Source organism: Geotrypetes seraphini, chromosome 11 (genome assembly GCF_902459505.1).
Source record: "Geotrypetes seraphini chromosome 11, aGeoSer1.1, whole genome shotgun sequence".
Classification (NCBI taxonomy): domain Eukaryota; kingdom Metazoa; phylum Chordata; class Amphibia; order Gymnophiona; family Dermophiidae; genus Geotrypetes; species Geotrypetes seraphini.
In genome coordinates, this window is record NC_047094.1 from 137084887 (window position 1) to 137100046 (window position 15160).

Genomic DNA, 15160 nt, shown 5'->3' on the forward strand with positions numbered 1-15160 from the left:
TCTTAGTATCAGTGATGATTCTGATTTTGGCTAGCTCATTATTCCTGCTAGATTGTTTTATTCTTCATTGATGGTTCTGTATTGAGCAGTTTAGTTCATAGGGCCACATTTTCTTTTGCTCTTGTTATTATAATAGTGATTGGCCAGGCGATGGCAGTGGGGTTTTAAGTAATAATGGCCGCTCAGTAGTTTCACTCTCTACCTGCTAGCAAGACAGCACAAACACAGCCTTCTGGACTAATCTAGAGGGGGACACAAGGAAAGAAAATTATCAGGCAAGGAATTAATTTACCTTTTTGGTGTGTGTGTGTAAGAATACTGTGCACTGGAGGTTGGTGCAATATTTTAATACCGTGCTTACTACAACAAGGCCAGAGACAGTAGAAAAGAAGGAACACAGGCAAAGCCAGACATGCAAAAAGGGGTAAAGAGAGTGAACAGGATAAAGATGAGAGCAGAGGAAGACACACAAGAAGGGTATAACGAGATAAAGGTAGGGAAAATTAACTGAACAAAAAAGTCAGAAAAAAAATGAGGCTTGAAGAGACAAAGTATTCGATTTTTAAATATACAGAAACAAAGACCAAGAATGAATAAAAGAAGAAGGGAAGAAAATAGAATTATACACACCAAAGATTGAAAATTATTTTATTTTCTGACAGTATCAACTAGTCAATATAAAATATCCTGGGATCCAACTGAAAGTATTAAGGCCTGCATGGCTCACATGAACAAAATCTATGCTTAAAAAAAACTGAACTGACAGACTGATTTGACAATGTGTTCTTTATAAAAGTACATTAAGGCAGGAGATTGGTTAACTACATGAACTCTGTGGCAGTAGAAAGTGGAATATCTTAGATCTGGTAAGTAGGAGCATCCAAGTTAATGTGAATTTACCAAAGGGTCATGTCAAAACAACTGATCGATTTCTTTATCTGGATGTGTAGAAACTAAGATGAGGGCTGAGCAGTTAAACTACCAGATTTATAACCAAAGCAAATAGTATTCATGTATACAGTATAGCACTGGCTTTTTGTGTGGGTACTTTTGAAAAGTCAAACTACTTACTTATTTGCCTCCACCGCCCCCCAAATGTCTGATACACATGCATATTTTTGCCCTGTATGGGAGGGACTTTGGGGACCTCTGGTCTAGAACCTCTTAGGACAGTTTGGTAACTTAAATTACAAAGCAACAGGAATCCTAGTAGTTCAAGAGGTATTAAAGAAAAAAGCAGCTTGTAAGTCGCCACCCTGTGTGAGACAAAGTGGGCAAAACCAATTAAAAACAATATCCGATAAAAAACAGCTTCACATGGTTACAAACACAACATTGTATATGACACCAAAACTGAAAAATCCAACTTGCCCATGCTTTGGGTTTCTTTATCTAAAGCAAATATCCCCCCAAAAATCTTTTCTTATTCTTCTGTTTAGAAATCCCAATCTATAAAGATCCACCATATCAGGTCCCTTATTCCTAAGGTTACCATATGGCTCCAAAAAAAGGACAGATTTGAGACATTTGGGTTTTACTTCCACTGAAAACAATGGAAGTTAACCCCAAATGTCTCAATCCATCAGTTGTGGATCTCTATGTATTTAAACTAAGTTTGGTGACAAAATGGTGGAGATTGAGTATCACCCATGATTGGAGTAGATCTGAGCTGATCACGTGTTTTTGGATTTAACCCGATCTCAGGCTGTAAAATAGGAGGAAGAGCTGCTGAAGACGCACCATTTGTGAAACATAGGACTATGTCGGGCTGAATTGATTGGCTTGTTCTTGACAGACTGGGGAACAAAACACAACAAGGAGATACTTGAGAGTGACCTTGTGATACCGGAGGGATCTTGCAAGAAGATCTAGTGGTGAAAATGTGGACTTTGGGGTGATTGAATGGGAGGGTCTTATTTAAATGTGTAGGATGAATGGTACCATTATATGTGATTGTAAAGCAATGATAAATTATTATGAATACATTAAATCTTTAAAATTTGAATTATTATTGTAGCAAATAGTGCTTGGTGTAGGCATATTATGTATTTAAACTGAGATTCCAGAAAGAACTGAGTAGAGGTATGTAGACAGATCAGAGAGGTGAGGGTTCCCCCCCCCCCTTTTGTATCTTTAATTTCCATTTGTTGGTGTAGATGATATGCCAAAGCATGGATATGTTGGATTTTTAATATTGTGTGTTTGTAATAAATTGATGGAGTGTATTATTAATATTTTGTCTTGTGTTTTTCCCTAAGCTATTCAGGCTCTTGTCTCACAAATTGGTGGTTTAAATTCTAGAAGGGAAAGGGTGGAACAGGTAGCTGCTTTAATTTAAAGCTGGAGAATTTCTGTTAGGATAGAAAGGATGGATTTAAAAAAAAAAAAAAATTATCCTAAGAAATAGAATTGCTGGTTTTTACTAACATTTATTGTTCTGCACAGGGGCCAATTCGGTAACTTTTTACATCAAGACAAGCACGGAAAGGAGTAAGTGGAGATCAGGCTCACTCCTGCCCTAAAGAGGCCACTAGACTACTGGGGCTTTAAAGTAGCCCTGTGAAGGCCCTATGGTGTAGTTTGTGGAGAGTGTAGCACATCAGTTTGGGCCAATAGATCGGTTTCAGCTGCCTTCAGTCTGAGACCTGGGTTAAAAATTCCTCTGTTATGTAACAAAAAGGGCACACACCAAAAGGTGGAGTACCGTAGAAGTGGGAGAGGCCACCGGTGGGTGTAAAAGTTTAAAAACAGTCACAATCTTCAAGGAAGCCAACAGACAAAAACTTTAGCTGAAGTAAAAAAAAAAAAAAAAATTATTTTATTCTCAAAGACATTGAATGGGAGAAGACTTTACCATGTTTCAGCGGTGAAGCCTGCATCAGGAGTCAAACATCCTTAAATGTATATAATAAAACAATCAATAATAATAAAACCCTAAGCGCGCATGCGCACTTCTACCTTCGTGATCCTTAGCTCCGTGGCAGTGTTCAACGCATTCAGGGGTTTGTGTGTGGTGGACCCTTTTCATTTAGTTTTTTTTGGGGGGGGTTGAAGTGGCGGTAGGCCATACGGTAGGTAGCAGCAGCGGGGGCTGGTACGGGGGTGAGGCAGGCAGGCTGGCTGGCTTTAGCGTGGCAGATAGGGAGAGAGGTGGGACAAAGGCTGGAAGGCAGTGAAGGGGGACATAGAAAGGAGACACTGGGGCCACGAAGGAGGGAGGGAATAGAAAGGGACAATTGTTGGGCCTGAGTAGAAAGCGGCCAAGGAGAGAGACAGAAAGAAAGACAGACAGACACATCTACTCTAGCACCCGTTAAACACTTGTAAGTATATATAATGTGACAAATTATGTCAAAAATATGCAAAGATGTTTTCAAAGAAAGATGTATATGAATATAAATCTCAATACAAATAGACATTAATTATAAAATACTATACAACATACTGAGCATTAATAATGGATTTTGTAAAAATAATTAAAATTGACAAAAGAAGAACATGGCTAATTGTCAAATATCGATTTAAGTCCTATGGGACCACATCGTCAAAAAATATATGTACTAGAGGAGGATTAATTCCGGAAATATATAACATGAGAAGCTGAGAGTGAAGGGATGAAGCAGACAAGAGTGAAAAAAGATGAACCAACATATGTGCAATAGAAAACTGCCAAAATGTGTGAAATGTAGGTATATGGAAACATTGAAGAAGATATGAAGCAATAAGGATGCCACGTTTTGAACATATGATGAAACATATAGTGTGTGATTGACCTTCCAAACTAAAATGTGGGATTGTGCAACTAAGTAAAAGAAAAAGCCAGAAAAGGAGGGAGGCCCTATGAGAGAGAGAGAAAAATCATCGCTAAAACAGAGTACTATAAAAACTCAACAGCAAGCACTGCACTCGCCAGAATATAAGGAGCAAAATCCAAATGTCACACTGCAGCTGAACAGCTGACGTAAATAAATCCAAATGTGCTCGAGTCATCCGTAGGCACATGCAATGGAAACATCGTCGTTTTGTTAAATATTGCTTCATTATCTACATTTAAGAATGTTTTGATTTCTGATGCAGACTACACAGCCAAGTTGAGTCTTCAGAAGATTGACACTAGTGACTTCTATGGTACTCTACTTTTGTTCGTGTGTCCTTTTGCATTATGTGGAACTCATCTCTAATGTTTGCGGTTTTTTATGCTTATCAGGAAGAAGGCATCGGTACCTTTACTTTTGGAGGGAAGGCTACGAGACCTGAAAAGCCAGCCTATGTCTGCTTATTGGGACCCAGCACAGCCTGGCTGCCTGAGTATCTGACATGGCTACAGACTACAGGGTAGCAGTCACCCAAATCTGGATAGGTTTGATTAGGCAGCTTACTGCACAACCCAGAAAAATAAAGTAAGTTATACATGGGCGATCTATAGCAAGGAAAGATAGGTAGGAAGAAAAGACTAACGTGTGGCAGGAGGAGGAGGAGGAACCTGACTCCCAGATCTAGCCCTGACACGGAGAAGAACCAGTTTTCAAGGTGAAGCTTTAGCTTCTTAGTTAATACAGCTCTAGTTGACTGTATTCACAGGGAAAAGAACAAGTGAAGACATTGTGCAAAAACCTGACAAGTTGCATAGTATTTGTATGTCATCAAAGCAAACAACACTAATATAACCCTATGAATAATGGCTTTCACAGGAAAATTGCTTTTGTCAAAGTCTCAATTTGTCGTAACAGTGGACTTATCCAGTTTTTGTGCAACACCCGTCAAGTGGGTCCCTGGAAAGCCTACCTCCAGCTGTAATGTCATTTTTAAAGTTCAGAGAAGAAGGAGGAGCCAGTGCTATATCTGAAGGGGAGAAAGAGGTGGATGGTACCCCAGTGGGAATCAGCAGGAAATGAAGAACCCCGAGTATGAGGATGTCAAACTACCACCTGTATTGTACCTGCTCTGTTGTTCTGACTAAAGAAAGACAGCATTTCTATGAATTGCCATGGATTAAAGGAGTTTTTCCTTTTGTGCTTGGTTTTTCTAAGATCCTCCAGGTTAGGTGCTGAGCTCATTCTTAGCCAGTCCTCCAGGATCTTTCCCTTTTTAAAGGATATCCACCAAATCTGTTTCTTTTGTGCAGTGTGCCCAAGGCTACTTTCATCCCCTTAGCAAAAGATGATGGCTACATAAAACTTTATCCCCAAGGTTCAAACTAAAAAAATGGAGATAGCAAAATGCCCAAAAGTTAATGCATGTCTTAACAATTCCTGCTCGTACTGATATTTCAGAATCCAATCCTGTATCTTATGAGGATGTTTGGGATTACAACTGTTCAAGTGTGCATGAGTAGTGTATTGCTGTTTTACCAAATTAATTAAGTCTTGCAATAGCCTCTCTCAGGATACTCTGGGTGCTGTTGTATTAAGTCCAACAAAAACATTTAACATCACATCTCACATAACATCTGCACATATAGATCACTGCTTAACCCTATAGAAAGCTGCTAATGGAAAAGCTTTTTACATTTGCAGGTAAAAGGTGACTGGGCAGAGGGTGGGGGAGGGGGGTGACAAGCTGTGCTGAGATGGGAGAGAGGAATTTTTAACATACAATAAATAACTGGATTCTGAGGGGTTGATGTTTGTGTGCTTGTAACAATGTATACTGGCCACATACTGCTAATCCAATACCTGGGATATCAATAAAAATGCTACTATGCTTAGAATACAAATTTACAGCTGTGATTACTCATTAAGGGGCTCATTTTCAAAGCACCATCGAAACCTTTTGAAAATGAGCCCCTAAGTCTGGCTTGCCATTGCTATGAGCTTGCAGAATCTTTCACGAAACTGCTCTTTCATGCCTCAGAGCTCAGGATTACTGCCCCCTATTTTCAGAGTCACTCCGAATGGTGACGACCTAGGAAGTGGCTGAAGTTGCTTAGGCTTGTAAAATTCTTTGTACCAGGCATGCTGCCCAAGTACCACACTGAAAAATACAACAAGGTAGGTAGTTTTACAAGGATAAGCCAAGTTCCTAGGACTTAAACCAAAACATAAAATTTTGAGAACTTTCTTCAAGGCAAAATTAAAAGCTAAATCTAGAAGGAGCACAACAGTGATGTAGGGACTATGATAAGTTCTTTTCTTTCTAGATACATATGGAAGGCAGATACGCACTGAGCCCTGAGGAGAACTTTAGTCCAACATAAGGGACGAGCACAGGAGTGAAAATTTCTCCCTGCCTCCATTCCCCTACACAGTGCATGTGTCACAGAAGCACAACCATGCAGAGATGAAAAAGAGACAGCCTCTGAAGAAACCCAGGCACCATCCTGCATGCCTTAACTCAGTACAGTACACTTCCATTTTATTCTTTACTACTGCATACTTTTCTTTAAATAAAGGTTTTGCAAACAGGACAGGAATGGATTTGCTTTTCAGTCCCTCAGGCAAACGTTATTTACAGTTTAGACATTAATTTAGGAGAAAAGGGATTTTAAAGCCAACGTCCTTCACTCTAGGAGCGAGTGTTGTTACTGATGGCTGCTTGCCACCTCAGGCAGGAACTAAGCATGGCAAAATGGGGCCTTGAGTTATAAATTTTCTTATAAACTTACAAAGTTACAAACATGTAAACAGCAAATTTGTCTTATGCTACACATTTTCCACAACCACAATGAGGTACACTCTGATTCCCTGGTGTCTGGAATGTGCTACAATTTTCTTTCCGTGGCATATACTGAAAGAAGTGAAGGTATATACCTCCAACCGCCAGAATCTGTAAAAAGACTATCCCCACCCCTTCCAAGAGTCTATAAATCAAAGTAAAACTCGCCCACCCCATGTTTAGAGAATGCTACATCATTAAATATTTGTAGATTACATTAGCTTTACAAGACAGTGACAGAAAATGTTCCTGGACAGAGCTGCTTGATCTGCTGCAGTGGTTTCTATGTTCTGCATTGAAAAGAGCAGTCTGATGACAGTAGTTGTCATCTCTACTTCGCATATGATAAAGGAATAAGTAAAATACCAGACATTTGTGTGAAAAAGCAGGTCTCAGTCTGTGAAGCAATGCATTCGTTTTCACACCTACTAAACCAAGTCTCTCAGTAATATCTTGCCAAGTGCAGCATATCAAGAAAGCAGGACAGATAATATTCTTGAGGCTCTTCTTCCTGTGCAAAGGAAGAGATGATGTTTTGTGGCAGTATAGGGACAAGAACCATTTCTGAAGACATACCATATTGTCTCGCTGATCTGGGCCTTTGGAAGGATTTCACTCAATCAAGGCCCCTGTTTTGTCCTCTAGCGGTCCTGCTTCCAAATGTTTCATTTTGCATTTTGAAGGGGAATGATGCCCTGACCCCTGGGATGACCTTGCAAAACAGGACGCGAGCGTTGGGGAGTTGCAGTCACATACTGCATCCTGCAAACAGGAAGAGGCAGAATTAGAAATGACAACAATGAGATTGCCTAGTTAAGGTAGACCTAATGATTACCCAGATTTTACTAGCTAGAAACAACTTCAAGACCTTCGACTTCATTTTAGGAAAAGTTGCTACATGTTCTCTTGGAAAGCTAATTAGGCGGGATATTTTTGTCGGTCTCAGCTGAATATCGGCCGGGCTTCACAGTTCAGGCAGCCCCCTCCCCTTCTCCCCATACTCAAAACATCTTCCCTCCAAAGGCAATAGAAGGCAGCCCTTCCCTCCTGGTCTTACCGGGAGAATGCCCTGGCGATGTAGGGGGAAACTGAGCAGGAGCAATGCCCACTTGTTCCTGCCTGGCACCAGCCTGCATTTCAAAATGCGTTAGCAGCAGCTGCACAGTTTGAAGTATGAAGTACCACAAGGTTGCAGCAGCCATTTTGAAATGCAAGATGGAAGTGGAACTGGGTAGGAGCAAGTGGGAATCGCTTCTGCCCCTCCCCCCCACCCCAAAGCAAAGAATCTCCCCCTTGCCCTACCAAAAGCCTCCACCAACAAATGTTATTTCTTTCCACTAATTCAAATTTTGTCCCCCGCTTAAATTTCCAAAAACAAACCCAGATTTCCTAAGTCCCTACTACCTGAAGGTCTAGGAGCAATGTCCATATGCATCAATATTCCAAATGGTTATCAAGTGGATCACTGGTGCTGAGAAACTTATGTGAGTGCATGAAACAGATTCTTCTCTTTGGATGCAGCTTGGGGCTGCATGAGGAGTGCAGAACTCAGGGCTTGCTTGCATTCTTAGGTTTCACTGTGGATGACAGGAGTCCTGCTAAGGCTCTCAGAAAAGCTAGTTTTTGTAAGCAGGAACAGGGGAACTTGTCAGGACATAAGGGATTATAAATGGAGAAAAGTACAGAAAAGCCCTTGAAAAAAACTTGCTGGCCTCTGCAAGAAAGCTGAAACTGGGAGAGAAGTTCATTTTAAAGCATGAAACCTAGAGGCACACAGCCAAAACTATGGTGGCATGGCTATGGCACAGAAAAATAAATACCCCTGAATGACCCAAGAGCCCTGACCTCAATTCAACTGAAAATCTGTGGCATAACTCGAAGATCACTGTCCAGTAACGTTACATGCAGAACTTGTCAGATCTTGAACAGTTCTGCACAGAGGAACGGTCTAATATTGACAAATCCAAGTGGGTAAAGTTGGTAGAGACCTCTGCTAAAAGATTCATAACTGTCATTACTGTAAAAGAAGCTTCCATCAAGGATTGACTTGGGGAACTAAAGATGCATCCAACTGCTGTATTTCAGTTTTGTTTCTAGTTGATATCCCCCAAAAGGTGTGAAGCATGTCGTTGATGAATGGGAAACCCCCCCCCCCCCAATGCACTGGCACAACAAACTTAGAAATATAATTGAGGGAATGCAGACTCCTTAAAATTTCTTGTTCATTTCCCTTGTTAATTTACTGATCACAGTACGTTAAGACAGTTCTACTAAATCAATTTCTTGCACTGAACCCCGCTCCCCCCCCCCCAAATATATAACATGCTATTCTGTACATGTACGTCAGCTAGAAAAGATAACACATTTACCTCATTTGCAGTGATTGAAATTATGTCTGCATCTTTTGGGTTGCTATCTTTACTGCCTTGGTTAGGAGTAGATGGCTTTTCATCACTTTGACTTTGTCGGCGGACTTTCTTGCTGATGGCTTTTGAGACATTATCTGACAGAACACAAACAGGGGGAGGTGCATGATCTTGCTTCTTGCCACTGCTTTCCCCCACTGCATCTTTTTTCTCAGTAGTTGAGGTGGGACTTTGAGACCGACCACACACATTCCTGAAGAACTCTTGAACTATGCCGTACTTAGAGGCATCTACTTTAGTCTTATTCTCTTGAGATCCTGGTTTCCAAATTGACTCTGTGCTTCCAGAGTGCTCCACAACGTTGAACAAACTGGATAAGCCATCATTTATGTTGCTGAGAACTGGACTGTCTCGGGTAGTCGTGGATCTAGCCCAGGCAGACCCACTTTGCTTACTCTGATGAAGATTCCACAAGCTGCGATCTTTGGAACCATCCAGCTTGGATGAGGACCTTCTTTGCAGCTTTGGTGAGCCATACTTTGGGGAACAGCAGGGTCTTTCAATTCTGGAATGGACTTTATCTAAGGTGGAAGAGATCTGTTTGTTGCGGGTGGATATCAAGGAGTTTCTTGGGGACCAGCTCTTACTGTGAAGGCTGCCCTTTGAAATGTCGGTTTGAAGTCCAACACTAATCATCTGAATGGTCTGTGTTCCAATGCTTGAGAGTCCAATAGTTTGGCAAGCAGCACTTTTCACTTTCCTCTCCAATGAACTGGATCGGATAGCTTGTCTGACACAGTTGGTGATTTCTTTCATGTCATCGCTCATATTGCCTGAAATTTCAAAGTCACTGAGAGAGGACGGAAATCTGGATATAGAAGTCACTGAGTTTTCTACATTTCTATTCTCCAGTAGGTCTTGATGCTGCTTGGAAAAGTTGCAGAGCCATCTCCCACACAAGCTCTCCGAAGAGCTTTCCAATTTTTCATGCTCTTTGGGCTTGGCCATAGTGAACAGAAAGCCTGGTTCAATCATGCTTTTGCCCTCTTTGTTTTGGACTAATGGTGTTTCCTGTCTGCGTACAACTGGGGGGCTGTAATACACTCGAATGCCCGTTTTATCCGGTGCTGTATGGCTCCTTTGCATTTGGGCAGGCTCATGACTAGAAACATTGCTTGCCATGCTGTAGTCCCAGGAAGAGATGCCCAGTTTCTCCTTCGCAAGGTGTTCAGTCAGTGATTTATCACTATTTGGGTAAGCACAAGAGTTGTGGTTGGTGACGTCTGACAAATCACTCGGCCAGACCTTTTTTCCTCTGTTTTCATTGAGAATAGGGCCGTTCATGCCAGAAAGATAAGGAGAACAGTCGAGCAAACTTTCAAACTCTGACACAGAAGAAATCGATTTTGCTCTATCCAGAGGGGAACAAATGCAAAAAGAAAATTAATTAAGGCACAAATTATTTCTGCAATGTAACAACCCAAAATTTGGTGGGAGCACAAAAAAGTGAAAGCATGAGTTCATTGTGGCTTTCAGTAAAAATGTACATTAAAATGTACAATTCACCTATGAAAAACTTCTATGCTGATAACACTCATACATGATAAAATACATCACAATTAAATACAATAATAAAAATAAGATTAAAAAGCAGAAAATAAGAATGTTTAACATTTTCTGAAAAAAATATATTTTTAAACTTCTCTAACTATATAATGCTTCTCACACTCTTCGATATTCCTAAAAAAAAGGCAAGAAATCTCCAGTTTTTAATCCCTTCTCCCCTTTGACGTCCTCTCTCTGGAACAAACATCCACCTGAAATTCCAGATCCTTCTAATATATCCCTTGATCTAGTGTTGGCTAAAAGCCTACCACAATCATCTGTTTCCAAGTGCCTACTCCCCAGCTTTTCTTTTATGCATCACTAAGCTCTATAATTCTGGTACTTCTCATTTATGATCTTCTTATAAGAACCTATATTTGAAAAATGAATACATACATGCTGTTTTATACCTAACCAAAAAACACAACATACACAGCAGAACACCTTTTATTATCTCAGCTAAACACACAGGTGCTGTGGAGGGCTAGGATGATTCATCATGGCCGTTTCATTACTGAATTGGCAGCTATGAATCGACTAGGGCAATGGTAAGCAATTTCGGTCCTCGAGAGCCAGAACCAGGACAGATTTTCAGGATCTCCACCATGAATATGTAGGAGGTGGATTTGCATGCACTGCCTCCTTGAGATGCAAATCTATCTCATGCATATTTATTGTGGATATCCTGAAAACCTGACCTGGCTCTGGCTCTCGAGGACTGGAATTGCCTATCCCTGGACTAAGTATTTACCTCATCGGTAAATAAAAGTCCAATTGAAGTCAAAACAGTGTCAACTCCACTGTTTCTAAGTTGGTCCTAGAGTTCCCTTTGCTTGCTATGTCAAAGGTTTGCATATAATGGAGGCAGTATATGCAAATCAATCGCATGCATATTCATTGTGGATATCCTGAAAACCTGCCTGGCTCCGGTTCTCGAGGACTGGAATTTCCTACCACTGGGCTAGGGCAGCACCTGACCCCAAATTAGGAGTTCCCTACACCCCAAAGCTAGTAGTGCCCTCCATATCCCCCCAAGGTAGCGCCACTCCCACCCTGAATGCCTCTCATAAAGTTCACCGGCAAGAGCAGCATTTTCCACCTCCTGCTTGCGACTAGAAGTGACATGAGAAAGGAGCCAAGGCAGGTCAAGTAGGGGGGGGGGTGGGAGATGCTTGCACATGCCAGCAAAATTTTCAAGAGGTATGCGGGGGGGAAGGGGGGAAGGGGACAGAGAGGAGGAGAGGGGGGTGGAGGAAAGGCATCGGCGGGAGGGGAGGAGGAATGCAGTAAGATGATTACACTTCTTTCTGGCGCTTTGAGAAGCTTTTAACACAGTTTTAGGAGCTAAGGCCTTCTAAGCACAGTTGGACGATCTTTAGGACAAAGAGAGATTTCTCTCACCTTTTCAAACCAGTCCCTTTCACATCGATCTCACAATCTTCATCCTGTAACAGGGGAGAAAGGAACTATGAAGAAAGAATGTTAACAAGGCACTGAAGCCGTCAAAATGGTAGCAACAATAGCAAGTATAATTGGAAAGGAAAGACACACATTTGCCAATACATAGCTCTTGACTCTTAAATATTTTTTAGCCTTCTTGGCTTCCTTCAAGTCAACTTTTCTCTTCCAGTGTTCTTATACAGTAAGAGACATTTTGGTATTAAATCCATAAGGATGACAAACAGAATCATAGTATCAAAGGTTCAAAGAAGAGCGACCAAGATGATAAAGGGCACAGACCACTTCTTGAATGAGGAAAGGCTAAAGAGGTTCCGGCTCTTCAGCTTGGAAAAGAGAAAGCTGAGGGAAGATATGATTAATATCTACAAAATCCTGACTGGAGTAGAACAGGTACAAGTGGATCGATTTTTCACTCTGTCAAAAATGACAAAGACTAGGGCACACTCTATGAAGTTACAGGGAAATACTTTTATATTTTTTCACTCAGAGAATAGTTAAGCTCTGGAACACGTTGCCAGAGGATGTGGTAAGAGTGATTAATGTACTTGGTATTAAAAAAAGGTTTGGACAAGTTCCTGGAGGAAAGTTTGCTCTTGAGACAGATATGGGGGAAAGTCACTGCTTACCCTGGATCGGTAGCATGGAATGTTGCTACTATTTGGTTTTTTTTGCTAGGCATTTGTGACCTGGATTGGTCACCATGAAGACGGGCTACTGGGCTAGAATATAGAATAACGTATTTTTTAGCCCGTTACATTAATGTGTGCTAGCAGCCCTTCTCCCTTCCTTTCACCTCTCCCTTGCTCCCCCTGTCCAGCAGTAGGCCTTCTCCCTTCCATTTACCTCCTCCCTGTCCAGCAGCACCTCTTCCCTGCTCCCCCTGTCCAGCAGTAGCCCTTCTCCCTTCCTTTTACCTCCCCCCCTGTCCAGCAGCACCCCTTCCCTGCTCCCCCTGTCCTTCTCCCTTACTTTTACTTCCCCCCTGTCCAGTAGTACCCCTTCTCCCTTACCTTCTCCCTCTGTGCAACATCCGCTAGACCGGGAAGCCTCGGGGCTTTTGCAAGGCTGACCCACCTCGCATTATCAAAGTGGGCCGGCCTAGCAAATGCCCCGCGGCTGCTTTACGAAACTGCGGTTGCTGCCACTGGTGGACCGGCCTCTGGCTGGGGAAACCCCGCTAGTCCCTGTCTGTACGCCTGGCAGCGGTGCGGGAGGGGAGAAGCCATTGCCGTGTATGCGCATGAGAACGGAGGCCGATAGAGAAACCGCTACAGGGTTCTACTGCGCATGGGGGAGCATGGCACCACGGAGGCACGGAATACGGATTTTGAAGAGCGCATACGCGCTAAGAGTTTTATTATAGCAGATAAATAGATGGACCATTGGTCTGACTCAGTAAGGCTATTCTTATGGTCTTATCAATATGCCATCTCTAAATCATGTATGGCCATCCCTGAGGGTTTTACCTCATCCACTTTCTTTTGTTCCTCAAATTTCATAGCAACACTCTAAGCAAAAGGGGTGACAGAGTGCTGAATGCCATCATAAGAATTGTCATACTGGGTCAAAGTGATAAAAAAGTACAGAAAGACCAATGGACAACTATTATGCAAAAATATCCCAGAGGTAAAATATCAAAGTTTATTGATGTGTACAAAAAGGCAATTGAAATTGGTGTTGTCTCTGCTGAAAATGTAGTTGGGTTTGTTTTTCTCACATCTCTCTGCTCCTCTATCCTATTAAAACTGGTGTTCCTTTCACTCCAGGTGGTTTACAACAATTAAATCATTAAAAAGTCTCTATATCAAATTTTAAATAAACTTGAAAGTTAACAACTTGAAGTTAGCCATGTTCCGTCAAATATCCAATTGCTATTTTGTGTAAAATCTTTGCTGCCTCTTATCTTTCAAAAAGCTTACATACCCAGCATCAAAATGAAGATCTGTGATGTGCACTTTAACTGCTGAGAGGATTGCATGGGAAAGAAAAATGTGACAGATGCTCATTGCAAATGAAATATGTACGGGCCAGCCTTGATTTGAGAAACGCCAATAACTTATTCCATGTAGATTACTAGTCTTCTCTATACTGGGCTTAAGGTCTGTAGTTAGCAGTCTCTGATTCAGTTCTTTGTGGTAGAAAGATTGGGTCAGACCATGGGCTCAGTAAGACCCAGTATCCTGTTTCTAACAGTGGCTACTCCAGGACACAAATACTTGGCAGGATCCCAAAAAGTAGCAAGATTCTGTGCTTCTATCCCAAGAAATAAGCAGCGACTTCCCCCAGGCCTAACAATAATAGTTTATGGACTTTTCTTCCAGGATTATTCCCAAATCTTTCTTAAACCCAGCTAAGTTTTCTGGTTGTTCCACATTCACCGGCAACGAGTTCTATGCGTTGAGCGAGAACATTTCGTAACTTCATGGCATGTCCCCTTAGTGTTTGTACATTTTGAAAGCGTAAACAATTTGCATTTACCTAGTCCACATTTTTTCTCCAAGCTGCCAACCTTTCTTCATAGCAGTCATCTCATTCCTCAAATTATTTTTGTCTCGCCATTCTCAGTATCTCTTCTAATACACTCTATCTTTGAGATGCAGCAACCAGAATTGCAAACTATACTCAAGTTGAATCACACCATGAAACAATAGAAAAACATGGATTGTTGCAGTTGTTCGGGTCTCACTGCGCCTGGCTGAAACATCAGTTCTACCTACTCAGACACAGCGAGATCCGAACTGCAACCATCACGATGCCTGCCGCCGAAGCCTAAGAGAAAATACAAAAGCTTTTTTTGTTTGTTTGTTTTATTCTCTATTCTCCTCCTAACAATGCTTGCTTTGCTCAGTGTGCAGTGGCAACCTATAAACATTTCAACATGTAGTCCACATGACACCTAAATCCTTCAGAACCTGTAGCTATAATGTGGGTTTTATGATGGTCCACAGTTTGGGAACCTCACTGTGGAGAAAACTGTTCTTTCCGTTTGTACTATGCAGGGGAACAGCTAAGACAGACTGTCTAAAATCCTAAAAAAGCATGAGAAGGCCCAAACTCAAAGTTTCAAGCACCTA

General features: G+C 41.6%; 1 protein-coding gene across 4 annotated transcripts in view; it reads right to left on the reverse strand.

Annotated features, from left to right (window-relative positions):
• The window catches only part of SOGA1 (suppressor of glucose, autophagy associated 1), a 119351-nt gene that overhangs the window by 16734 nt on the left and 87457 nt on the right, over window positions 1-15160 (reverse strand). For 3 of the 4 annotated variants that reach the window (XM_033962979.1, XM_033962978.1, XM_033962976.1), the window contains 3 exons: window positions 12027-12070; window positions 9024-10431; window positions 633-7416 (listed from right to left, as the gene is read on the reverse strand). In XM_033962979.1, the coding sequence (XP_033818870.1) occupies window positions 7267-7416; window positions 9024-10431; window positions 12027-12070 (1602 nt within the window). In that variant the 3' untranslated portion in view covers window positions 633-7266. Of the gene's footprint in view, window positions 1-632; window positions 7417-9023; window positions 10432-12026; window positions 12071-15160 lie in introns of those variants that run through there. The other variant, XM_033962977.1, reaches the window with a different exon arrangement.